The 25534-nt window shown below is 42.4% G+C and overlaps 1 protein-coding gene across 6 annotated transcripts in view; it reads left to right on the top strand.

The window, feature by feature from the left end:
- The first annotated feature begins 371 nt into the window (after positions 1–371).
- Positions 372–25534, top strand: part of LOC120736645 (myosin phosphatase Rho interacting protein) — a 51601-nt gene continuing 26438 nt past the window's right edge. For 2 of the 6 annotated variants that reach the window (XM_040036896.1, XM_040036898.1), the window contains exons 1-9: positions 373–1404; positions 8399–8476; positions 8663–8728; positions 18453–18604; positions 18713–18797; positions 18893–19064; positions 19368–19812; positions 22849–22975; positions 24077–24181. In XM_040036896.1, coding sequence (XP_039892830.1) covers positions 1282–1404; positions 8399–8476; positions 8663–8728; positions 18453–18604; positions 18713–18797; positions 18893–19064; positions 19368–19812; positions 22849–22975; positions 24077–24181 — 1353 coding nt within the window. In that variant the 5' untranslated portion in view covers positions 373–1281. The other 4 variants (XM_040036897.1, XM_040036900.1, XM_040036901.1 and 1 more) reach the window with 4 other exon arrangements.

Here is a 25534-nt window from a genome sequence, read left to right as displayed (position 1 = left end):
GGGGATGGACGATAAGTGAGTGTGACTTGCACTTGGTCTTCAGAGAGTTTGCATTGTACTGCTGTTTCGAGGAAACACATTTTCCCAAATTATATATTATTCTGTTGTCAATTTTTTCAAATAGGGGAAAACAAAAACATCTATCAATACATATTTTGAACTGTGTGTTGTTGTTGTGTTGAGCTGGCAAAATTTGTACACAATTTACACAAATCAAGAAAAGTGGTATTAATAGTGGTATTAATTATATTTTTAATAAAGGATCACATTTGACATTCAATAACATAAGCCTGACTATGCCTAGGCCCCCAAGTATAACTAAAACGTTTCATTTACTGTCTTCTTTCGGTGGGTGGCGGCAGTGAGCAGTTATCGCGAGAGCACGTAGAATTCCAGGCGCTTGTGTGTATTTGCGCTCTCTCTTCTGTCTTCTCCCCCCTTGCTCCGTTGGGAAAGAAGAAAATAAACCCAGTGCTGCTAACCAGGCTAGTTATGGAACCAAGCCCTAAGTACTCGTTTTGGCATCTGTGACTGCCCAAGAGGTGCTCGCCCTGCATACTGTGTTCCCACCTGGGAGGAAAGCACATGAAGCTTTTTGATTTTTTTGACCGAGTCTTTTTCTTTAAAAAGTTGAATACGCCAGCAAGGGAAGGATTTCATTAGCTAGCCTATCTGTGTGCGAGCTAACTGGGCTAGCTTAGCAAGGAGCACTGGATGAACTTCGCATGGACTGAGTGCTGCGAACGGGATAGTAGCCTCCTGTCTGACTGTGAGCCGCCTTTTGGATTGAGTCTTTCATATGGGAGTGTGTTGTTACTTAAATGACACTGTTTTCCCGGAGCTCGAAGGCCATAACTGTGTACAAATGTTGCTTTTGCGGCTCACACCATCACGTTATTGATCTGGATACCCATTGGAAAGCTAACAGGATATTAGCCACCTTCTTGCCGCTACGCTTTGTGGTTGCAGGCCATGGACTGAAAGGCATTCATCACTGAAGGATGAGAAGGCTGGCTTGATGGCAGCTAATTATTTATTGGGAGGCAGCAATTGGATACAGCTAAAGCGATAAAAGAAGCTTTGAACGTCGTCCCAGAACTGTTAAACTCTTGGTTTGGTCCTTCTTTTTTTTTAGCTTGACAATGCATCGGTGTGCTGGGGCTTTTTTCAAGTTAGGATAAGAAGAGACGCACAAGAAAACAGCGAGATTGCACCTTCTGCGTTTCCCCACGGAAATTATTCATTTTTTAAAATATTATAATTATTAAGAGGTGAAATATAATGTCTACCGCTAAAGAAAATCCCTGTAGGAAATTCCAAGCAAACTTCTTCAACAAAAGTAAATGTCAGAACTGCTTCAAACCCCGGGAGCTGCACCTACTGACAGACCAGGATTTGACCCAGGTAAGAAAAAAGATCAGAAGGCTTAATGATTTAAAAGCTTTTTCTGTCAAAGTGTTAAAATAACTTCTTTTTTTTTAAAAAGAGAGATTTTACTGGTCGCTAATCAAGCTTTGGAGAATTGAGGTTGGCGGTGACAGGCTTGTTGCTATAAAGCTGTTATGTGTTATATTTAAACGACAAAAGGTTGGCACAGCCCTCTTGATGAGTCGAGCTGATTAACGATCACGTCAATAAAGAAACAGTTTTTCTTGGCTTGTGATGCAACCAAAGACTTGCGAGACAGCATTGCAGTGTCTGCGTAGAGAAAGTCAAGGAGACGTGTTTATTTTGGCTGAATCATAAGAGCTCTTAGGATTTCTTTACTTCCTTAATATACAGACAGGTGAAAATCTAAAGGGAAAAAAAACGATGGTATCCTGTGGGGGGCATTTTTTTTTAATGGTCACCTATCCGCGGGGCGCCAGGAGTCACTGAATAGATTTTTATTGTCACTGTTACAAGAATAGTATGAGTATGAAAATGCTTCATTTGTGCTATCTCGAGTACATCTCTGAAATGAAAAAAAAAGTGTTAGACAGCCATGACCTTTATTAAAAGACTAATTGAAGGAATATGTATTGGAAAAATTGTGTTTGACCAGAGACTTGGAGAATCGGTGCCTACACTGGGACTAACACCTCTTTTCCACGGTGGTTGTGAGCAGTAGTGTTGCTCAGTTATTTCAAAAACCATAATCACAATTATTTTGGTCAGTGATTGTACTTTTAACATTTACCGCCTTTGTGGTAAACATTAGTAAAGCATTTATTCAACTGCGATGACCTTAAACTTCAAGTACAGCCCAATTCAAATGAAAAGGAAGTAAGTTAAGAAAATAATTGGTGTATTTGCCCATTTAGCCAGTCTCACCAAGCCTTGGCTGCATGCCTCTTGAAAAACCATAAAAGCCCCAAAAATGTAGTTCTGTCCTGATTACGTAGATTTATCATCTTTGGAAGTCGAAATCTCAGGTTAACCAAACATTTGACCGATGGCTCAGCCTTAGTGAAGTGCAAGTTCTGCATTTGTCACGTTCCAGGACCAGGATGTGTTTGAGAACTGATTGTTAGGTTTAGTTAAAACAAGCTCTTAATTTTCACAAGAAGAGACTCATAGTGGACAGAAGTGAACAGAAGCATTTTACATTGATTTTTTTCTCTCTCTTCTCTTTGGGTCCACTGTGGCGAACCCACTACCTAGATTAACGTCCTGTGGAAACAATGATACAGTTCACACCACAGTGGAATAAAACTACAGAAATGCCAAAAAATCAACAACAACAAAAAACAACTCCTATATTCACTTGTTGCTTGTACGATACTTAAACATTACAGCTTCACAGCCCCACATGGGTATCATTGAATGGGATTGTGAAGTGAGGCTGCATTCAGTTGAGATCATGTCATGAGCGAGTTTTTTCAGTCCCTCGTGCTCAGATCAGTTTAGTCTCTGTTGTATCCTGTAATTGATCCCAGATGATGAGACCCAGATGGGCCCGTGAACGTGGCTTAAGAGCTGTAACAGCAACGTCAGCATCTTCTGTGCGAGTGTGTGGGGGGCATGCACTTGTTTTCTTTTTTTAAAAAGAGTTTTTTGGATGTTAACTCTTACACCCCCAAGTCTGGATGGTTTGAGTAATGGTTACATCACTTCCTTTAATCTCCCTGTGACCTGGCCCGCACTCTCTCCCACAGGAACCAGAGAGTCTTACTTCTCTGGCATTCTAGAAATCAGTCTTTGCTCATCTCTGTTGTCCCAGTCGCTTATGGGCGACTGGGACAATGTCTCAGCTATTCAAACAGTTTACAGAGAGCTCAGTTGCATTAGTAAGGTTTGTGAGGATGCTTTCTGGACAGTCTTACAACCAGTTAGCCCTCCGCACCAGACACCAGGTCATTACTGGCCTAAAGCTGTGTTATGTAACACCATTTAATCAGTGTTAAACTTCTGAGTCTTGTTCAGCAGGTCCAAGATGAGGGTTAGGAGTTATAAAATTGTTCCCAGTGTTGAGACACTGATCCAGGCAGAGACTGAGGGGATGAACTCAACAACCCAGAGAAAAGGAGGCTCCACTAAAGCTGCGTGATGCTGTTAAAACACCATGACCAGCTGATTTGGCTAAGTGAATTTCAGTCCTAAATTAAATAAAGTTATTCAGAGCTCAAAAGCAGCTGAAGATTGCAGATTCAGCTTTGAAACACGCAGCCCGCATTGAAAAGTTATGCAAAGAGATGAGAGCCGAATGTCTGAAGGATAGTGTCCAGTATAAACAATCTCTCGGTTCAGCGCTGTTGGAATAAAAGGTGGGTTGGGGGAGGAGTTTGCCTCAAATTCTTTTGTTACAGTCGGCATGCACCAAAGGAGTTTGTGTGCCCCGACAAGGTCCCCGTCTTTTGTCACAGCATTCAATCTGTGACTTTGTGCTCGCAGACTGGAGCTGGCGGTCTCTTCCCATTGGAGAAAACTGATCATGTTTTCAGGGAGAGTTGGTGGGAGGCAAGACAGTGATGGAGCATGCAGTCAGGCGAAGGTTTACACACACGTGGGAGACCCGGAGAAAGACGAGCTGGGATGTGTTGGGACTTGAGGAGTGGGAGCAGGAGTCACAGGGAGAGAAAGGAAGTGCGGGGTTGGGAAATAGCTCCCCACCGGCAGCTGCTCAACATCCCACTATTTGAGCTTATGAGCCAGCCTATAGGTTTAACATGTACCAAATGTTCCAACGCAGTTACTGACTGCAGGCTGCACTACACACCCAACGGGCTAGAGATCATATCCACGGCTCTGTGCCTGTCAGTTCTGTTCCAGTCTTTTGTGTGGAGGATCACTGCTGTGATAGTGGGATGGCTTTCACATGGGTCCCCTGGTGTCGCACCCAGCTGCGTTTGTTTTTGTCACCAACAAGCTGGGACAGTGAAAACAGCACCCCCGGCTAAATAAACGTACTTCTCAGAGTATCAGTTAGAACTACCACTCGATTCCTCTATCTGCATTTCAGTTGGAGGACACACTGCCTCAGTTCAAATTCAGCAAGATGCTTAGTGTTCTCTAAAGCTGCAGCAGCTTTTAGAGAACAGGATGTGCCGATCATTAGAGTATGATATGCATTTTGGTAGCTTCTGTTACTTGGCATTCCTCAAAACCAGCCGCTGCAAACATTTCTCGAAATTACGTCGGAGCAGACCACGAGATTTTCTGAGCGATGACTGACAAAGTCCAATTGTCCTGTATTGCAAAGGATGGCATGTGGAGGGTGTGTTTGCTTAATCTTGATTCTGTTCGACGAACTGGGAAAGTGGGGTACTTCCTGAATAACAGTTACTGTAAAATGACAGTTCCTGGGTCTTTTGGTGGATAAACCATGATTTCCACCAGTTTGTCAGGCCAGGCTTAAGTTGACCTGTGCCCGGTATCAGCACCAGGAAAAAGTTTTCGTTTTTTAACAATGGTTACTGCTTTGTAAATTTTTACTTTTCCTCATCTTTAAATTATGCTGTTGCTGTGTTAAGAATGAAGCAAAAATAATAATAAAATAAAGTGAATTGACTTTTTTCTTTTTGTTTTATTTAACTTGCTCCAGGCCATTGGACCAATGCAATATGTTGAGCCCTGAAAGTTACAAGCTTTAAGTAAATGTAAACTACTGTTAGCTGTTAGCAGTTAGCTGTCTCAATAACCTAAAAAGGACGCTCAAATGGCAATGATTTGTTTTCCTCTCATCCATTTTTTTTAAATCCCTGTCGTCAGACTTTGTGGAGTTTGGAGTCTGTTTGTCTAGCTTTAGACTAAAATAAACGAACTAAAACTAGTTGGGAACCACCGATGCATCTCTCTTATGTTTTTTTTATTTATTTTTCTCAACACCCTATCAGAAAAAATCAGTACTGTGATATGCAGTGGAGACCTTTTTGCTTTGTTAAAATATAACATATATATATATATATATATATATATATATATATATATGGTGTCTTCTGTGGAGAAGCAGTGCTCGAAGAAACATTTAGAGAGCTTTTTAACGATAACCCATGTACCTTTGTGCAACAGTGATGGTGAAGCCAACATTCTGTCATCTGTGTCAGTGATTGCTCATTTTGCATGTCAGTGAAACTCATCACACAACACTGTGCAGTCAGTGATATAATTATGTTTATGCTGCCAAGCGGCGGCACAATTATAGAAATGATTAAAGGTTTGTCCAGGAAGTACTTTTAGGTCCTGTTAGACAGCAGTTCTGAGCAGAGAACAGAATGAATAGTTGCACAGCAGGAAAAGATGTCAGCACCTCTGTTGTGTGTTAAAAGTAAGTGATCACAGAGACTAAAGCTTAAGTTAAGCTGGATTTACAGCTGCAGACGGCTACCACGTGGGTTTTATTCTGTAGGTGAGAGCTGGATTCCCTGTGTTGTCACCAGTCCAAAGATAAACTGAAGTTCCTATCCTCATGTAGTATCTGGACAACCACTGCAGTCTAAGGGGGTAGTGACAAGTACTCCATGGGAGGCATGCTTCGTGACCATAGCTGTGCCTTAAACCCTCAATGCACTGCTACAAATGCAATGTTTACACTTTCCACATCCGTGTTGTTGCATGACAAGAATTTTGCGATCTCCTTGTGTACATGTCTGTATGTGCAAACAAATCAACGCTGGTCACGTGAATGAATAGAACCACATTAGGAGTGTCTAACTGTATGAAGATCTGAGCTCTTGACCCCAGATTTGACCTGTATCACACCTACCCATGCTAAATATCCTTTATACTGGGTTCATCCCACCAAAACTCCACTAAGTGGCATGCCAAGGCAAGTTGAACGAGGCACGTATGGATTTATGGTAGGCATGCAGTGACATGGAGGAGAATTGGAATAACACACTAGCAGTTGGATGCATTTACTTTCCAGAAAAATCTTTTTAAGTTGGGTTCTTTTGAGGAGGTGGGAGAGTGAGTGCTTGTATGCGAGACGCTTGTTAATGAATAACGTTTAAAGCACAGAGACCGTGTGACACAGAGTTTATGCTTGTCATTGCTGCACTTGAGCCAGCATTTATGATGTCACTTTTGGCCTGGAGTGTGGCGAACCAGAGATGGTCTTGATCTGCTCTTCAGCCAATCGATTGGTTGCAGGATGGAGGGGTGTAAGAGCCGCACCTTTTCTCTGGGTGAACTAAATCTGCTACAGTTCACGCTCCATGCCTTTTTAGTCAACATGAAAATAGTATTACACGTAGAAAGCTAATAGTTGCAGCATATTAAATCATTTAAATTTTTTGTACTGAAATCATAGTGGCAGACTCCGAGCCAACTAGAATGAACCAAATTCTTCTGATGATGAAGTTCTGAGGAATGCAGCTAGTGGTGTCGTTGATAATAAGTTTAATGTTGTTCCACAACTTGTTGGTTGCACCCAATATACACAAGTAGGGATGGGTATCGTTTAGGTGTTATCCGATACCGGTGCCAAACCGGTACTTTTGAAACGGTGCCGGTGCTTAAAGAATGGAGAACACAAAATTGGGCCAAAAACTCATGTTCAGCTGTTTTTGGTTTTTTTTGGTAAAAAGATAACAATGTTAGCCTTTTCTGCAGCTGTGGGGCATATATGGTATCATTCTTGGCTGGAAGCAGTGCTTAATCAATGGAAAAAACACAAACTTTGTCCAAAAACCTCTCATGTTTAATTGTTTCCCCTCTTTTTCTTTGGTCATTTTAGCCTTTTTGGCCAGGGTGAAGGGAGTATCTGCCATCAAACAAGAAGACAGCCGCATGTAGCTATGATGATGTTTGCTAGTTCACCTTACATGCATTAATGTAATAACGTGGTTAGCCTACTCAACGTAAATTACACACGAACAACATTAAGCTACTCACGCAGAGAAGAACGGCTGCTGCTGCCATCATCATCCGTCATCATTTCTGCTACACTGGCAGGGCTAGGGGCCAGGACTCTCCTCTTCGGGTTCTTGGGGGATGTTGCTAACTCCGGGTCCGATAACAGGCACCACACCCGCAGTAGATGTGCTCGGTGTGAGGTCTCGCAGCAAGCTATCAAATACGGCGCATTTTTCGGCTTTTAAAAAAAACGCTATGCGTCGCCAAGTGTTTCATCAGATTTGAGGTGTTACCTCCTTTGACAGTATCGCAGTATCAGCTTAAAGCACTTGTTGCAGGCTGCTGAGTTTGCATGTTTTGCTGTGAAGTACAGCCAGACTTTTGACCGCTTCGCCTTGGGCATTTTTAATCTGTAGCTCTGCTCTAAAAGAACGTATGTACCTGGACCCGCCTACTATCCTCGGAAACGTAAAATGATTGGCTAGAAGTGTATCACAGCTCAGGAAAAAAAAAAGCACCGAAATAAAGCACCGAAAAGTGCGCTGCTTTCCGGTCTGGTTACTACAGTTTATGACAGAACCGGATACCGGTACCCATCCCTATACACAATTGTAGCTGATGCGAATTCCCAACCCTTATCCTTAGTTGGGCTTTACATACACGATACACAAATAATTTTTTTCAGTATTCAAATGCATAAAACGACAGATGATAAAGCTGGCTTCACATCCAGCTTCATCTCAGTTTAGTTGTTGCTACTAGCAGACAAAAAACTGCGATCACATTTGGTGTTTATATGGAAGTTCTGTCCATCTTTTTCATTGAGGTACTTTTCAGTCAAACACGCCATCAGTCAGTTTGTCATATGAATCTCATCTACTGTGGTCACATGGGTTTAAAGAGGCACTGAAGCGTGTCATCATATTGAGCTGATTACATTAAAAGACACGCAAAGCGGTTTTGTGTATAAAATTCAATGCATGAAGAGAGGCAACATCCAAAAACCCCCAAAAAACCTTCTCCCTCTCCTTCCCATCGCCTTTATTTCCCACTCTTTTCCAGTTTTAACGATTACCTTAATTGCTGTTTTTTTTTTTTTTTTTCTTCCTCTTTCTTTTTACAGGCCAAACCTATTTATGGTGGCTGGCTGTGCTTGGCCCCTGAAGGAACTGACTTTGACAATCCTATGCAGAGATCTCGGGTAAGGGCATTTGTTGTAGTCCTGCATGTTGCTCTATAAAATGTTCGTACAATGTACTGTATGGACATTAATACTTGCACACCTACTTCCAGTTACCAGAAATGCCCTGAAAGAGGAGTACTGAGTATGATGCCTCTAAGTCGATACAATTGAGGCTAGCCACTAATACCTAATTTCTTCTCACAGAAATGGCAACGGAGATTTTTTGTGCTGTACGAACATGGCTGTCTGCGCTTTGCCCTGGACGAATCGGTGAGTAAAGGATGTTTTTTTTCTGCATTCCGTTCTGTATGGGCGTGGAAGCCAGGCTGTGAAGGTGAAAATCAAAATTTTCAGGGCATAGCAGGTGTCCATGTCTGCGTGTTGTAGTTGTACAGTTTAGGGGTAGTGCAATTTCTTGGTATGTGTGATTCCTACTTCAAAAGACACTGAAAAAGTCAGCTTGCTGTGACTGAGGCTTTGCTGCTGAATCAGTTTTCACTGAGTTTCACTCGACCCATCAGGGCTTTCACTAACACTGTCACTCTCTTTCTTTAGAGGAGCATTTCCTACAATAACTGTTGATCTTACTTGATTATACTCTTGTGTGATGTCTATACAGATGTTTTGGAAACTGCTCATTAAGGCTTTGCAATATGGTTAAAAACAACCCTCCTATATCAGTATACTTAAGAGAAATGTGACATTTAACATGATTATATGTCAGGACATAAAAAAGTTTATAAAGACCGGCGTGAGCTATGTAGAAAGTGGTGCAGATGTGAAGGTGATGTGCTAGCTAGAAGATGACTTTGTTGGCATTTGTTGTGAGAAGTGAATGACACTGTCTCTGCTGCAACTGTGTGGGAAGCTGCGGCTGGCAACAGTGATTATGTTACTGAAATCAACCATAAACTGTCTAGACAGACCCGAGATTCAGTATAACAGTTATTCAGATGTTTGATGCCACAGAAAATGAAAAACTGTGCTTCTCCTCTACTAAGCAGCTACAAGACTGGCTAAAATAAAGGCACTTGAGCCAAATTTGGTATTGTGTTTGTCAGTTTACCTGGGTATTTGGCTGCACAGCGTAAAAGATTTTGGGGTATGCAACCTGACCGGGATAACGGTATGCGTAAGGTGAAAAGTTGGCTTGAACAGGATGGAGAGTAAGAGTGGAGCTCACGTTGATGAGGAAACAGGTGGGGGGAAAGCAGCATAAAAGCACAGATGGTGGCTGTAGGGGAACGTTTTTAAAACTGTTTCCCCTCACCAAGCTAAAAAAAAAAAAACTTTGTTTTTTACTTAGAAACTTGGAGGAATTATATATTATAATTCCACCACGAAGCAAAAAGCAACAGCAGTGCATACAACAAACATAAGCTACCCACAGACCAGCTGATTTTAACACAGCTGCAAAGGCAACTTGTTATTGGTTAGCAGTTGAGAAATGTTAAAGCGTGAAACATTTAAATGCAAGCAGAAAGAGTTCTAATCATTTACAGGAACAATGGAAAACTCTAAAAGATTCTTAAATCAATCAGTCAATATTTGTATGGATGGTTTTTCACTTCATCCAATAAATTGTGCTCAGTTTAGACCCCATGCTTGCTTGTGTGTGTATAATGACTTTGATGCATGTTGTGGATAAAGCATGCAGTTAGTAAGCACTTCATATGGTTTGTTGCTGCGTAGTCAAAAGTAATGCAGCTACTAAAATCATGTGATGTGGCTTAATGATTTCTGACTCCGACATTTCCAATTTTAGACGTTCTCCTAGGAAGTTTGCTTGCTTCGCTTGCTTCTGCTGTGCAGCAGAAACATTTAGTGTTTTATTGTTTGTAGCGTGTTCTCAGTTCTGTCTGGGAATGTGGTCTTGATACTGAAGGTTGATTAAAAACACTTAGCAGTGCTGAAAATCTCAAACCGCATTAGAAACTTTCCTCACTAGTTCACGGAGGAGCGAATAGAACTGAATCATTTCATTGAAATAAGTAAAGGTGCATGTTTAATGTTGTGGAGACTTTGAGTTAAAAATTTACTCTCTATAGCTTTTTTCCAAACTATAGAGAGTAAAAGGCTGGGAAGTGTCTCCTGCCCACTCTGAGCCTGCGCCTTGTGCTAGTGTAGCGCCAGGGGAATGCGACACGGGTGACCAAACCCATACCAGCCGATCAGACTGGAGATTAGGCTGCTTGTGAGTAAACACTGGGGGCCGCACACTACCAACCAGCCTGCCGGAAACACAGAGAGTGACTTTCTCATGTATTCTGTAGAAATCATAGGTCACACGAGTGTTTACCTTTGCCTTTCATCTTTCTTTTTGTGAGTGAGCAGGACAGTGAGGGGGAGGGAGATGAGCTGACTTTACATCAGCACATGGTGAATCTCTTTTCTGTTGCCAGTGATGACAATGGGAGGAAATGTGGTGCTTGTGAGCGTGCGTGTGCACGTTTCCACTGTGTAATGTGTTTCCAGCGACACCCAGGCTGGTGTGCAGTTGTTTTCCTCTCATTGTAACAGTGATTCCAAAACTGTCTGCCTCATTGTCTTTTGGTCTTTTCATCTGCTCCACAAGGCAGGAAAAGTGGGTCAGGGAAGTGGCCGCTTTGTGCTCTAGACCCCTGAAGATAGGAACTCTCCAAGCCCTCGGAGCTTATGACCACCGTTACTGTTTTCAAACTCATCAGGCTCATCGTTGTTTACAGAGTAGCTCAAGCCACCAATGGAGGGTTGAAATGATGTGATTGAGGTTGACATTTATTCCTGTTTCTCTGACTTTCTCTGGCCTTGTTGTATCAGAGATTTAGATGAGCCACTCCTACTCGCTCTTTGTCTTTAACTGTTTTGACGGCATTCTCTACACTTTTATTGTCGCATGAAGGGAAAACGACACATTTGGAACCTTATTTTATAGCTTTGCTCTCAAGATGCTTCAGAAGGGTTCAGTGTTTGTTTCTTTTTACTGACTAAGACTAAAACAATAGTTTTGATTATAATTATGGTTCACACTCATTCAGTCAGGTGGAGATGCTGTGTAAGGTTTTACATTTTGTAAAACTATTGACCAATAATTTGCACTGTGTAGTCACAGGGTACTATATGGCATTCTTGACTATAAATAATACTTTCTAAACTGTAGACCACTTGTTGCATTTGAGCAGCAGAATGCTAACCCTTCCTCTTCTTTATTCTTCCTTGTTGCTGCTTCTCTGCTAAACAGACAAGACAGATTTTTGACACACACACTTGCAAAGCCAAGCCAAATGTATTTATAAAGCACTTCAAACAGCAGCCACTAGCCAAAGTGCTGAACATGTGCGTAAAGACTATAGAATACAGCGCTGTCTCTCTCCGTCACTGTAGAGCTCAGCAGTGTGACTAGAAAAAAATCCTTGGAATTGCCACAGTTCCTCCAATGTCTGAAACAAGCTGTTTAGTTGGGAAGGACAAGTAAACATTTGGAGTGACTGGAAACCTGACTAAAATCCTACCACACGCCGGTAAAATTTTAAAAAAAGAACAAAAAACAAGACCACGCAGAGTGAAACTCGCCCCAAAGGGCAAAGGATAGACTAACCTTTGATGTTTTGTTTTTAGTACAATATGATGACATCCTGTTATGCTGTCGTTATGCTGTCATTATGATGTCGTAGAGCGTAAAGTGTGCTCTCCGTGCCCTTTCGTATGATATATTACTCAATATGGTTTCTTGAAATTTTTTCAAGGTGAACTTTGGGCGCTGACAATGAAGGTCAAGGTCAAATACTAAGCCAACCTAGGTATTCATGTCCTCCCAGGCCTAGTATATTATCTCTTAAGGTTCTGCTGATTTTTCACGTTCGGCGTGACCTTGACCCACTGTTCACACTGATAAAATCAGGACTAGCTCTTATTGTTATCTACCGTCACACAAAATATGAAAATGATATCTAGAAAACTGCGGACACTAGACTGCTAGCAAACAGACAGAATCGATTACACACTCCTTCCCTTCAAGGGCAGAATAATAATAACTAATGTTAAGTAATATTTTAGACAAGAATTAGTAACAAAATATATATATAGTATTTTTTAATGTTCTGGCTATTTTAATATTCAGAAATCATGCTCTGCTCGACTGTTTAGTTCCTCTTGCTTTACAGACACCCACATATAAGCAAGCTTTGTTCTGATTGGCTTCTCCACACAAACAACAGGTAACACAGGCAGGTTTCTGTGCTCACTGCCAGAACTGCGTGTTGGAGACGGCCACTAAGAGTATCCCCTTTCACTGAAATCTCAGGGATTAAAAGGATTAATTGGACTTAACTCTTTGGCTGCGTTTAATATGAGCGTCTGCCACTGGAACAGTGTATATACTGTATATAAGATAAAGTAAGAGGGAAAACGATGGGTTTCCTTGAATCCCAAGATTGTTTAACTTGGAGCAATGACGTCGTCTGATATTTTTCGCCATCTAGGCAGCAGTCTATCTGAAGCAGTACACCCTTAATGCTGAACTATTTTCTCCATGAAAAGAGGGAAAGATGCTTTTCTGTCTAATGCAGCATTCCTCCTTTAATGCCCTTATTTGGTGAACTGCAGTGTACTTGCAGCTCCGGGACCATACAGAGAAAGAGAAAAGGAGCACTAGCCCCTAAAAAAAAAAAAAAAAAAAAAAAGGGAAAAAAACCCACAGAGGAAACGTCAGATATGCCCCAGACCCAGACATTCCTCACACACAGCCTGCCACAGTAAGCACCCTGCTCCACTGATGCTGGCCCATCATAATGCTTCCCATACTTGAACGTCACTCTTAAACAAGTAAATGAATGGAAAGTGAGACATTTTTCATGAAGATCTAACACAGAGTGGGACCACCCCGAAAGCTTTTAGGTTAAAAGGTCAATGACCATGAGAACACGCTGAAGAAGAGGTCGGGAGGTGACCGCTTTAATCCAGAGCTGCTTCTGTTTTACATCATGTTTTAGAAAGGGAAACAGTGGGATTTCTGTCACCAGTGCTGCTAGAATAACCCACTCTAGCACATCTCAATCAGTTGATGGTTGTTTTAACATTGTTTAGGCTTCTCCGTGTTAAAGGTTTTGATGGTGGGGAACTGTATCTAGGAACAAGCAGCACATAAAACAGCAGTCTCTCTCCAGAGCCTGCTGTGGCGGATTTGCCTTTGGCTCTGCCTGTAAAAAGCCTCCTGGAGGATTTATCATTTATGGAGTGGGTGTACTCCACTCAATTCTAAAGCTGGCCCACTTATTTTTTCATGCCGTTTTAACAGTTTTCTGGAAAGTTTACTGTTGGGCTGGGGCTGTAACATAAAATGTTTTTTTTAAATACATATTTTACCTAAAAGTCCATTTTCTTAGCATGAAGCATTTTAATTGTCAGTCTCGTGTGGGTTGTATTGTTTGAGTGCCGTTTTCTCTCAGTGTTGTTGTTTCTTGTGTCGTGTCAGCCAGAGATCTCGAGAGGACTGTATGAGAAAGTCGTTTCTTTTAATAATACCCCATAGCCAAGCTAAAATTAGTCACCACATGGAAGACGGACACAATTGGAGGATATGGAATTGGCCTGGTTTTGTAAAAATCAAACCCAGGACAATTCATTTGTTTTTGAATAGTAGCCTTGGCAGATACATCTCCTTTGTTTTGGTGCCAGTAGCTGAGGGCAGTTTCTAAGCAACAAGTTGCCTTTATGCTGTCAGCATCAGCTGGACTGCAGTAGTTCATGCTCCACCTAGCAGCAACAAAATACAGTAAAGCCACCTTCGGGCACAGTGAACAGCGAAATCAATCTTACTTACTGGATCAAACACTAGCAAATATATTACAAGAAATCCAGTTTTAACAAGTTTGCTTTTCCTAAAAGTCCACATGCTGAACACATTAAAAATAGTAAGGCTGCAATATTTTACAGTCAGTATTTGCATAGGAAAACAGTAAGGCCATTGTATTTCAGAACTTTCAAGGGATTTTCTAGCAGGCAGGAAAACCTTCAGGAGTCATCGTCTAATTTTGAGCCTCTTAAGGAGGACATGAAGCACTAAACATCCATCCATCCATTCGCTTCTGCTTATCCTTTTCATGGTCGCGGGGGGTGCTGGAGCCTACCCCAGCTGTCAAAGGGCGAGAGGCGGGGTACACCCTGGACAGATCGCCAGTCTGTCGCAGGGCTAACACGAAGGCTAATTTACATCATCATCATCATCAACTCTGTCTGTGAAGCTGGATTTAAGAAATAAGTGCTTAATGTTAAAGTTTCAAAAGCATGTTTAGTGCCATCTGCTGTCAGTACTGAACTGATGTTGTCATGTGGTTTGGTTGGTTGCAGCGAATTAGCATTAGCTTATGTTAGATAACCGGTGAAAGAATTGATAATTCAGAGGAAGATAAGGAGACTATAACTAAAAATCAGTTTAAATGGATCACTTTTGTGCTGCCCCAGGCTGCAGCAATGAGTTTTATGTTAAAGCTGAGGATATACTGTCCACTTTCACTGTCTCTTTAGACGTAAGTGGCTCTACGGATTTTGGCTAGCTGCACTCAAACGGGAAAATCCAGCTGTTATCTGTAATGTTCGGGTTTGTAAAGCACTTTATGAATGAGATCTGTATAGAGGAGACCCTGTTTGAGTCACCAGACCGACAAGCTGGAGTTCACACTCCAGCTTTACCTCACCAGGCCGGGTGTAGCGAGTCGTGCAATCAGCCAGCAAAGCAGATCTTCACATGATGCAATCAGCGCTATTTTATAAAATATTCTCTTTTTTTCCCAACACAACACAAAGTTTCCTGCATAACAGGTTACTACATGCGTATCACACCAACAAATCACTAACTTCTAATATGAAGTACTCCGTCGCACCCATCAAACATTTTTTTCCTGCAGACATGCTGCTGATGATTCCCAGTCATGCTTCGGCAAGAAGCGTAGTTATGTTTGCGGTGTGGTGCACTTACGTATGTAGTAAACAGTTTGGATGTGTTGGAGCAAAGAGAGATGATTTTCATTGCATAAAATAGCGCTGATTGAGGCTGGATCCAACAGAGGCTAACATCCAGGAGTTTTCTATGCTAAACGCCCAAATTTTATAACATTAAAATATAGCAGAGATGCAGGCTGCTAGAGCTGATCAGAGTCTGCTAGGCCTCAGCTACTAGGTTGCGGCCTAGTTACTATTGGGTGTGTGTGTGGAGCATTTTTTTTTATGTTTCATTCCTTCATTCAGATCATTAAAATCAGGTGTTTGAATCACTTTAATGGCCACAGGTGTATAGGACGAGTATGAAACTCAGTGACCTGGCAGTATAAAGGCCATAAATGTCAATAATTGCATGCTGAATGAGTAAAAATGTTCAAACTGAGCAACATTACATTTATGTGTTTCTTGTGTTGTGCTGCACCAGAAAGACCGTGTTCTTTTTGGTGCAGACCCATAAGTCTCCACCCATCAAAGGGACAATATTTCTGTTCCTCAGCCTTAAAGCAGAGATAAAACATTGGGTCTTAAAACTGATGCTGCTTTTTTGTGGACATGGTACTCATTTTTCTATTTTAGCTTCTAAAAATTGACAGCACAGTGTCACAGTGGTTAGCACTGTTGCCTCACAGCAAGAAGGTCCTGAGTTCAATTCCACCATCAGGCTGGGGTCTTTCTGTGCAGAGTTTTCATGTTCTCCCCGTGTTTGCGTGGGTTCCCCGGGTACTTCGGCTTCCTCCCACAGTCCAAAGGCATGCAGTTAGTGGTGATAGGTTAATTGGAAACACAAAATTGCCCATAGGTACGAATGTGGGCGTGAATGGTTGTCTCTCTGTGTTAGCCCTGTGACAGACTGGCCTGTCCAGGGTGTACCCTGCCTCTCACCCTAAGACAGCTGGGATAGGTTTCCTGAGCTTAGTTGTTTGTTTCGTAGAAAAGTTGAGTCAGAAAGTACTAATGCTGAGAAGAGATTACTAGAGTACACCGACTCAGAATTGTTTTGCACTTCTTAAAGCGCTGCTGGGCTTCAGCTTCTCTGATCACAGCAAATATCGTTCGATTTATTAATGTGGCATTAGTCTTGCAACCCTGTGGGCTTGCACATAGTTGTCAGCCATTTGGTCCTTATTTTCACACATGATCATTTTTCTTTCTATTGGAGGAAATTCTTCCACAGCGTCTCAGTTCTGAGGTACGACGCCATGTAATTGCCATATTTGGCAGGCCCTAGGGCTTTACAGATAGATCTTAATAAAGCTGGATCTGTGTTCAGTGGCCTTAAAAGGAGCTGGAAAAAGACCCAGCACCTGTTTTACATCTGTAGCAGGCACAGTGCAGCAAAGGCTGATAACAGAGCGGCAGGATTCTGAGAAGGTCGGAGAGGAAGTTTGGGGGGTTTTCTCGACATTAACGAGACAGTACAGGTTCAAATGGCAGTCGGACCACACAAAACATACAGGGAAGTGACGTCAGAGCTAGGGCAGGGCGATATGACCAAAAATATTTATCACGATATAAATTTGAAAATTTGCGATAACGATGTAACTGACAATATAATTGACACTAGACAAAATACTTTACAACTCCACAACTTTATTAATGCAAAAAAAAAAAACAACCCATCAATGTATTTTCACTTAAACAAGCAGCTGTTTTTTATGTGCATTAAAGTTATATAAAAATGTAACAGTGCAAATGCAAATTCCTCGCTGACAGTTTAACCAAAAGGCATTTCCAGTGGAAATTGGCCGACATATCCTCAGCATAACCATGTATAATATCCACAAAACTTAAAAAGAGGTTATACACACACAATACGGTAATATTATGTTGAAGCACAGTACGTATCACTCCGCCAGGCTCCTGCCTACGATAGCCATAATGCTCCGACAATCCATCAAGCGATGTGGGTTCGTAGCTTAGCAAAAACATTTGACAGATTTTCGAGCGCGGTGTACATAAAATCGTTTCGAGGTCAGTAAACACAACCAGAATTCATACATAAGGCACGCGGGATTATAAGGGGCACTGTCGACTTTCAGAAAAATCAAAGGATTGATTTTAAGTGTGCCGTATTTTCCAAACAACACGGTGATAACGACGGCCCGCTAGCATGCTCTACCAAAAATAGTGCTTTGTTGTGTATCTGATGGACGAAAGCCAAACCAGTTCCACACCAGTGAAGTTGCAGCATTTTTACAAACCAATTCTGATTCATCTGTTTCATTCACCGATCCGCTTTCGCCCTTCTCGTTCTGCGTCGCCGCCATGTGCGTATGAAAACAAAGGCACTGCGCATGCGCATTTTACCCATATTCTATCGCGATATTTCATTTTCTTATCGTTGCCCAACAACACAAACAACACAAATGTTATACCGGTATAACCGTGAACAGTATGATATGGCCCAGCCCTAGTCAGAGCTTTGACTGTGGTTTGTGCTTTGTGGATCAACCATGACGCTGAAAGCTATCAGTCTCCATGCTACAAACAGCTCTGTTCTTCACTGAGCATGCTGTTACCTTCACTTTTCACTCAGTGTGCTATAACAGAACTCAACTCGTTACCATGGTGACGTGGCGATAGCAGCCGAGGGTTCGTACAGTATGACAGATCTGAAGCATGTTTTCCTTTGGAACGTGATATGAGTATTTAGCTGGGCGAGCACACCACACATTTGTTCTCGCTCTGTTTTTAAAATGAACAGGTCTTAGGTCTCTAACCTAACACTTCGCTTCGCTTAGCTATGTGACGCACAAGCACAAGCAAATATGGAGGCTAATTTGTAGGTCTGTGCTGAGTACCATACATGCATGTTAAACATAATGATTGGCCATGAGGGAGATTTCCATGAAGGAGATAGTAGAGATCTTTCACATGTCACATGCAAAAAAAAAAAAAAAAAAAGTAAAACAGTTACCCATATCTCCAAAGTGAAAACTGGATACCTACACAGTGTATAAATATCCAAATATTTGGATATGTCTCTGCTCATTTTTTCATATTGTGTCTTTTCTAGCCAAGCACGCTCCCTCAGGGCACAGTCAACATGAACCTGTGTACAGACGTCATTGATGCAGAGCCCAAGACGGGCCAGAAGAACTCACTGTGCATCATCACACCCGACCAGGAGTACTACATCAGAGGAGAGAATAAGGAGATCATCAATGGGTAATTTGTCCAGATATGATTACTGATGGGTTGTCACAGGGTTGGATGCTGATGTCTGATATTCAGAAATCTTTGGGCATGTGTGTTTGTGCACGCACACACCTGCAGGTGGAGTGAACAGCTGATTGTCTACCCCCGAACCAACAAACAGAACCAGAAGAAGAAACGCAAAGTTGAGCCTGCCACCTCCCAGGTAATCCTCCTCACAACACAAACGTTCAAAGGTCAGGATCATGCGCCACCTTCTTTAGGCCGTCATTTTTGACTTCATTGTGCGTTCACATCCAGGAGCCGGGTCCAGCCAAGGTAGCAGTAACTGGGTCCGGTATCCCAGAAGCGGAAAAAGTTCCAGATTCAAGCTCCATCATCTGGCAGGAAGAACTGAACCAGAGGGAGGCTGAAGGGGCAGCAGTCTGGACTGCTGCTGAGCTACCTTCAGGATCACCACTGCCCCCTACAGGTAAGGAGGAATAAGACAGTATAAATAAGATCAAAGGTGATATTCAAAAAGGATGTAACCAAGTAAAAAAGACACCACATTTAAGTTTTTCATTAGGCTTTACCCAGCCAGTTGTTTTCTAGATAATGGGTTGTTTATTATTGAAGAAGAAATTAAAGCAATTTAAAATGACATAAAAATACATGTTTCCAAGGTAGAGAGTCTAATCAAATGGGTTTTTGTCTTTTTAAGTCAAATGTATTCAATTAATTTTATTTTAAATAAATATATGGCATCATGGCATCCTCTGTTCCTCATCTGTAGGGGACTCTGCATCTGCGGCCCAGGCTTCTGATGCAGGCTCAGTGAACGGTGATGAAGTGGACCGGGGCGGCCTGCCGTTGCACGGCTCCACCCCCCAGCCTCCCAGCGACCTGCTGTCCCCGACCGGCTCCTGCTCCAGCCTGGGAGGCATTCCGCGCTGCCTCTCTCCAGCTCCCAGCGACCCCTTCCCCTCCGGCAGCTCCCTGCTCTCCAACGGCTCTCACATCAGCGGCTCGGTCAGCTCTCTCGACTCGGATGCCAGCGGCAGCACGGTGACGAGCACAGACAGCCACCCGGCCACCCAGAGGAGCGGTCACTCCTACAGCCACCACGACACGACGCGGTCTCGGCGGTTGGAGGCTGAGGCTAGAAAGGCTGAGAAGAGGAGCCGGTTCAGGAGCCCAGACAGGCAGGAGAGAGAGGCCGTCTTCAGCCCCGAGAGGAGGTCAGTGTTCACTGACTTCTAAACTTTCATCCAGCAAAACGGCAACAAGTGAAGCATTTGGAAGCTGAGCTGTTTTCATTTTACATTAATGATAATCTGATTTCACAGATATTCGCAAGACGTCTCTCTTTGTATGCAAACAGCTGTTAATGCAATCTGGCTGATTTTGTCACTAATTCAGTCAGACTGATCAGTGGAAATGGTGAATTGTGCAGCCTTGTACAGTTATTGTGCCGTCTTTTGGATCCATCTTGTCTCATCTTCCCAATAGCTCAGAAAATAAATTACACTACCTCTTCTAAGTTGTAGCTACGGTCGATAGCCACCCACTCCTGACTGTCAGTAAAGCTCTCTGGAAGTTGATCACGATTAGGTTAAGTCACACAGCGTTGTCATTTGTCCACAGACATTTAAATGTGATACACAAACTATGAACTCTAGCTCTGTCTTAGTTGTATTTTTTGTGCTCAGATGGACTTGATTGAAAAAAGTACTACATATGAGCATGCAGGTAGCATGTTGATAACCAAAGGTGATAAGATCTGCTGTGAACTAGCAGTTTAATCAGCATCTGATTAAACCTGATGAACCAGGTCAGTGGAATGCTTTCTTAGAATCTCAGCTCTCTGCGTTATATTGGATAGCATCAGTATTTTACCCGTGTTTTTATGGGAAAATGTGTTCCTTAACAATCACCCCTGCCTTTCAACTTTTTCCTCCTTTTAAAAAAGCGCACAGTGCAGGTTTTGTACTTTCCATTCAGCAATCTGACTCTCCACGACTGGTTATGTTTGTGAAAGGTCTCTCTCGCACACACAGACACCAGTGAGGGCAACACTTCAAACAAACCTAGTAGGTGAGGTTGTTACAGGGGTAGCGGGGTCATCATTTTCCTCCCAGAGCCAGCTTCCTGTGCCATTCAGATAGCTCCATACCTGCCAGGCCTAAAGGGAAAAGGAGGAGGAGGAAAGTGGCCCTTGAACATTATTAGTGTCCTGAACCAGTTCATGTTCAAGTGAGCACACATCTGTCTGTACAGCAACCAGGGGAGCAGCCTAGGAGCCGCTTTCCAACACTTACCAATGTTAATGTGCCATTATGTAAATGGCACATTAACACAGCAGGCATCTGCGTAGCAACAGCAGCCAGCTTTATATTTTTTGACATTGCAGTAATGGGGCCAAGGATGGAAAATAGACACAACAACTCGAAGATGTGGTCCCTCACTGAGAAATGTCATTAAATCCCGTTACGACTGAAATCCCTTTCCTGAAAGTTCATACTTATTCACTGCTGAGTTTGTTAGTTCAGCTCAGGATGAGATGATAGAAGCAAAGCCTCTGGTCAGCAAGATCCATCTAGAAGTAGATGTCGCAACAAGGTAAACCTGTGGAAGGATCATAAAGGGTTTTCTACAGCTGACTGCATGGCCCAGTGTTGGCAGCGTGGCACTACTGTGTTAGTTTTCTGCTAGTTTTGAGTCTCCATCCTTCACACTGGCTACCTCGTGCAGGTTTATCAAAAGGCACGAGCTTTTGTCCTTGCATGATGGGCTTACATGGTCTGGTCCAGGCCTGCCTGCCTAACAGATGAACCTTTGTCATTTCGCCCTGTTTCACATTCAGTCATTTGGTTTTAATTTGAATAATATTTTAAAGTTCAAGGAAATTCCCTTTAAAAAGACAGCATGTGCCAAGTGGTGCTTTTCTTTTTCCTAACTGAAATGAAGTAACAGAAGCAACAGCACTTAGCCAGAAAGCGCATGTGCACTCCTGGTCCTTGTCTGTTCCTCATCTGATGTGTATTTCTGACAACTTCATGTGAGCCTGACGGGGGCAAACGGTGGCCTCCACACTGTCCTCATCCTCCTCCCCTCTGCTTTATTCCCTTTTAAGGGCAGCGACTGTAGCAGAAGTGTCCCCAAATAAGGGCAGCATTTAAGCAAAAGAGTAATATAATATTTCCCACTGCTTCTTGCCCTCTTCCTCTCTGTAATGCAGATTTCTGTTATTGAACAAAAGGCCTGTGTGGGAATGTGTCAGAGCAGGCGGTGTTGTGTGTCACAGACTGAGGAAGGTTGCAGATGGACTTGAGCGCGCGTAGGCTGTTCTCAGATCTGTGATCCAGCACTCATTTTACCCTTGAGAGATCGTTCTGTGAATGAGTTTCTTTAGCGTAATCTGTTGCAGATGATCAGCCTGTCCACTACATCAAAGACCCATGACTATTTACGGGGAACATCTCAACTCTTTACATTTACATTTGAAGTATTTGCATTTTTTTTTTCCTTCGCCCAAGGAAACATTTCTTGACAGCACTGGCAGAGCAAGCTTTCATTTCCCCTTAGGAGGCGTGACTTAAAAACCTGCTGCTACAGTGTCACAGACCTGAAGATTAACCCATAATGACTTTAATCCTGCAGCAGCAAAAGCTTTCTAAACGCATCAACAACTTTACCTGCTGTTTGACTGCAGGGTCAGAAATATAAGCAAGTTTGTGCTTCCAGTATGTGGCACCGATGATCAGTGCCAAAGGGAAAAAGTTCCCAGGGTTTAAAGTATTTGGAGAATGACGCTTTTTTTGGGGGGTAATTTTGCAAACATGTGGTCTCCACACAGAGAGGCCCAGCACTTTTGAATTGGTAATCCATTTGTACTATAATGCTACAGGTTGCTTTAAGCAGACCTGTAGATTTATACTCTATTATGAGTTAGTCAGTACTGTAAATCAACCAGTCTTAACAGCACAAGTCCATTGTGATCATCAAGACTGTAAGAACAGAAACAAGCAGATGATCCCAGAGCTAGGACAACTGATCTGATTAGTGACTAAATGTTTGTCAGGCTGCTGTAGAAGAAAATCTCTAATTTTCTTCCAGTTAACTCATTCCCAATTCCAGCGTCTTGTAATGTGTTAAAAACTGTTCAAGTTAGGTCAACATGCCAGTTGAGAGCCTTTCAGTGTCATTACCATTCATGACGATTTATAGAAACTGAACGCCTTACATGTTTAACCAAAGTGTGCATTTGTTTGCAGTCGCTCCGGTGTTATCGAGAAGTTGGAGGCCTTGGAGTTGGAGAATCCGGAAAAAATGGAGGTGGAGGAGTCGGGGAGAAGCAGAGTCAGACAAGGCCGAAGTGAACACAGACGCTTCCAGAGAGAGGTAACGTGTGTGAGTGTGGGTGTGTTCAGTCCAACAGTGCCAATATTGTGCTGCAGTTCACAATAGATATGGTAATATGTGTAAACAGTGATTTTCAACAACATCACATGGAAAGCCAGATGTGTTCTCAGCAGTGGCCCTACCAGGACAAGTTTTGGTTCCCCCTCTGCCCCGCTGCTATCCCACCGCTCCTCCTCTTTCTTTTCCCTTATCCTCACCCTCTTCCCTCCGTCCTCTCCCTCTCTCTGTCCTGTCTTTGTTTTGCTTGTAGGTCAGAGGTCAGCAGGGGTTGCTGTATTCATTTCCAGTTTCCACTCTGTGGTGGGATTCCCCTGGTGATTACATTTTCCTTTCCCACCCTAGCCCCTTGCGCTAGGTTTGAGCAACTCGGGCCTGAGTTTAGCAAGACAGTGACTCGACACAGAGTCCCCACTCGGACACCACTTGGCCCTGGATCTGTTTCACCATAAAAATATTACGTACACGTACGCAAATAAAGCAGCCAAGACTGCTTGTGTGTCTCTTACTGCACACAAACGCTCTGTTCTCCTTATTGTTGCGTTGAAACAATGCACACATTTCCAGCTGACGCATTTAGCCTCATGCTAACAGTGTGTATTTTTGTTTTCAGCCTCTTTGATTCAGTGCCGAATTCGGCCTCATAAAACACATGGGCTCAACAAAGTAGTGTTTGTCATGAAATTTCTCCACAGCTCATTAATACCCACTCAAACAGACCTGATTACAAAAGAATGGGTCAGTGATTCTTGCCTATTCTGTGTGTTTTCTATAAAAACATTTGCCCGCTACTTATTACTTGCACTATTATGCAAACATTCTGGTAGAGCCAATTTACACAAATCTCACAGAAAACTCAAACATGCATCTATGCTTCCTTTTTTCATCTGTACTATGGACTGTTTTCTATGTGAAGGATGCAGTGCAAAGTGTTATAAATTACTCATCACTTGTATTGTTGATGTTGAGCATGGGAATGCTGACTGTAGTTCACTAAAAGGCTGTGGGTGTCAGTAGTGACAGTAGTTTCTTGGAAGTTGCTGAGAGCTCCTTTAAGGGTGTTTATATGCGTGTGTTGTTTAGGAACAGAGGCAAGACGTGGGTCAGGGTCTGGACTTTCCCTCTACCCTGCCCCCTCTGAGAAGAGCCAAGTCGTTGGACCGGAGGACCACTGAGTCAGTCATGACGGTGAGTGTTCTCTTGTTTTTGTAAAGTCTGCGATCATGCTAAAACTCCAAATGTTCCTGTCAGAGAATTGACCTCTCAAAGTGAGCACAGTTTGTTTTCCAGCCTTACTCACTAATTGGCAAGAGTCACTGCAGCAGCGGAGATGATAAGAAGTCAGCTGCTGTTGTTTGCTCAGCATGTTGATGGGAATTGTTAGTTCGTCATCCCGCGTTACATCATTATTCGTTTGTTATGTTATACGTTTGTCTCACACATTAGTTACCTAAAAAACTGTTTGTGATTTTTAATGAATAAATAAGATGATCGAAAAATTTCAGCACCGCAGTTTGTTTATATTCATTGAACATGTTGTGTAACGTTGGCTTTACATTTAAAGCCACTCATAGGGACGTTTCACTGGGCTAAAAGAGCCCCGTTTATAGGGACTCTAGTAGGTTTCCTTTAAAAAAACAAACACTTTCCCTCCTCGTATACTTTGACAGTGGGTGGATGCTCATGTTAAACATGGTAAAATCAGAGTATGTACAGCTTAACCATGTCAGCGCAAGTAAACCCTGTGAGTACCTTTTCAGATTGGCTTAACGCAAGCTGACGCATCACAACTCATTACAGCTTGTTTTTCATTACATCAAGTACCACTTAACGTGAGTGGAGTAGTTATAGCAACCCGGTCAAACATCACACGTTGTCATTTGTATGCGATGGTATATGTGTTGCTCGGTCTGTGGCTTTTTGTCAGACTCGGGGACACCCGTGTTGTTGTTTGTTTTTCTTCCATTTCCCGAGTTGCTGGTTTCAAAAATGACAGTTTTAGATTTTCGTGAAGGGGGTGCTCTCATGACTCGTCGAATGAAGCTGCTGACTAGCCGTTCAGTCAGCAGTCTGACGACGTCACATTCTCGGATCACCTCAGATTGCTTGGAACCCCCCTGCCGAGTAGGTACTGCTGGAAAAGCACTACTTGTTTCAGTCAGTGTGAACTGAGGGGAAGAACCAAGGCTCATTAAATGAATCTTTATCTATGTTTTACACTGTGAATCATAAAACGCTACAAATCCATGAATACAAAATATGGAGCAGGAAATGGTAGCAATAAGTCCTCTTTAATCTTGAATTATTTTTAGGGAAAACCTTTGCCTAAAAATGAATCAACTTTAATATTAAAGATATTATTCAATATCTAAATAAAGATTAGATATTAATAAATATGTTAAGATATTTATTAATTTACTTAAAATATAGTTAAGCTGGAGAACAACATGAAAACTGTCATATACAGTAACTAAGAGTACGCATGAAGTTTCACATTTCCACACATCGCGTCTAAATCCAGTTTATTACTTTGACTCTTGT

The sequence above is a fragment of the Simochromis diagramma genome, unplaced genomic scaffold (assembly GCF_900408965.1).
Source record: "Simochromis diagramma unplaced genomic scaffold, fSimDia1.1 OVJJ01000371.1, whole genome shotgun sequence".
Classification (NCBI taxonomy): Eukaryota; Metazoa; Chordata; class Actinopteri; order Cichliformes; family Cichlidae; genus Simochromis; species Simochromis diagramma.
This window is presented reverse-complemented; position numbering and strand designations above follow the sequence as displayed.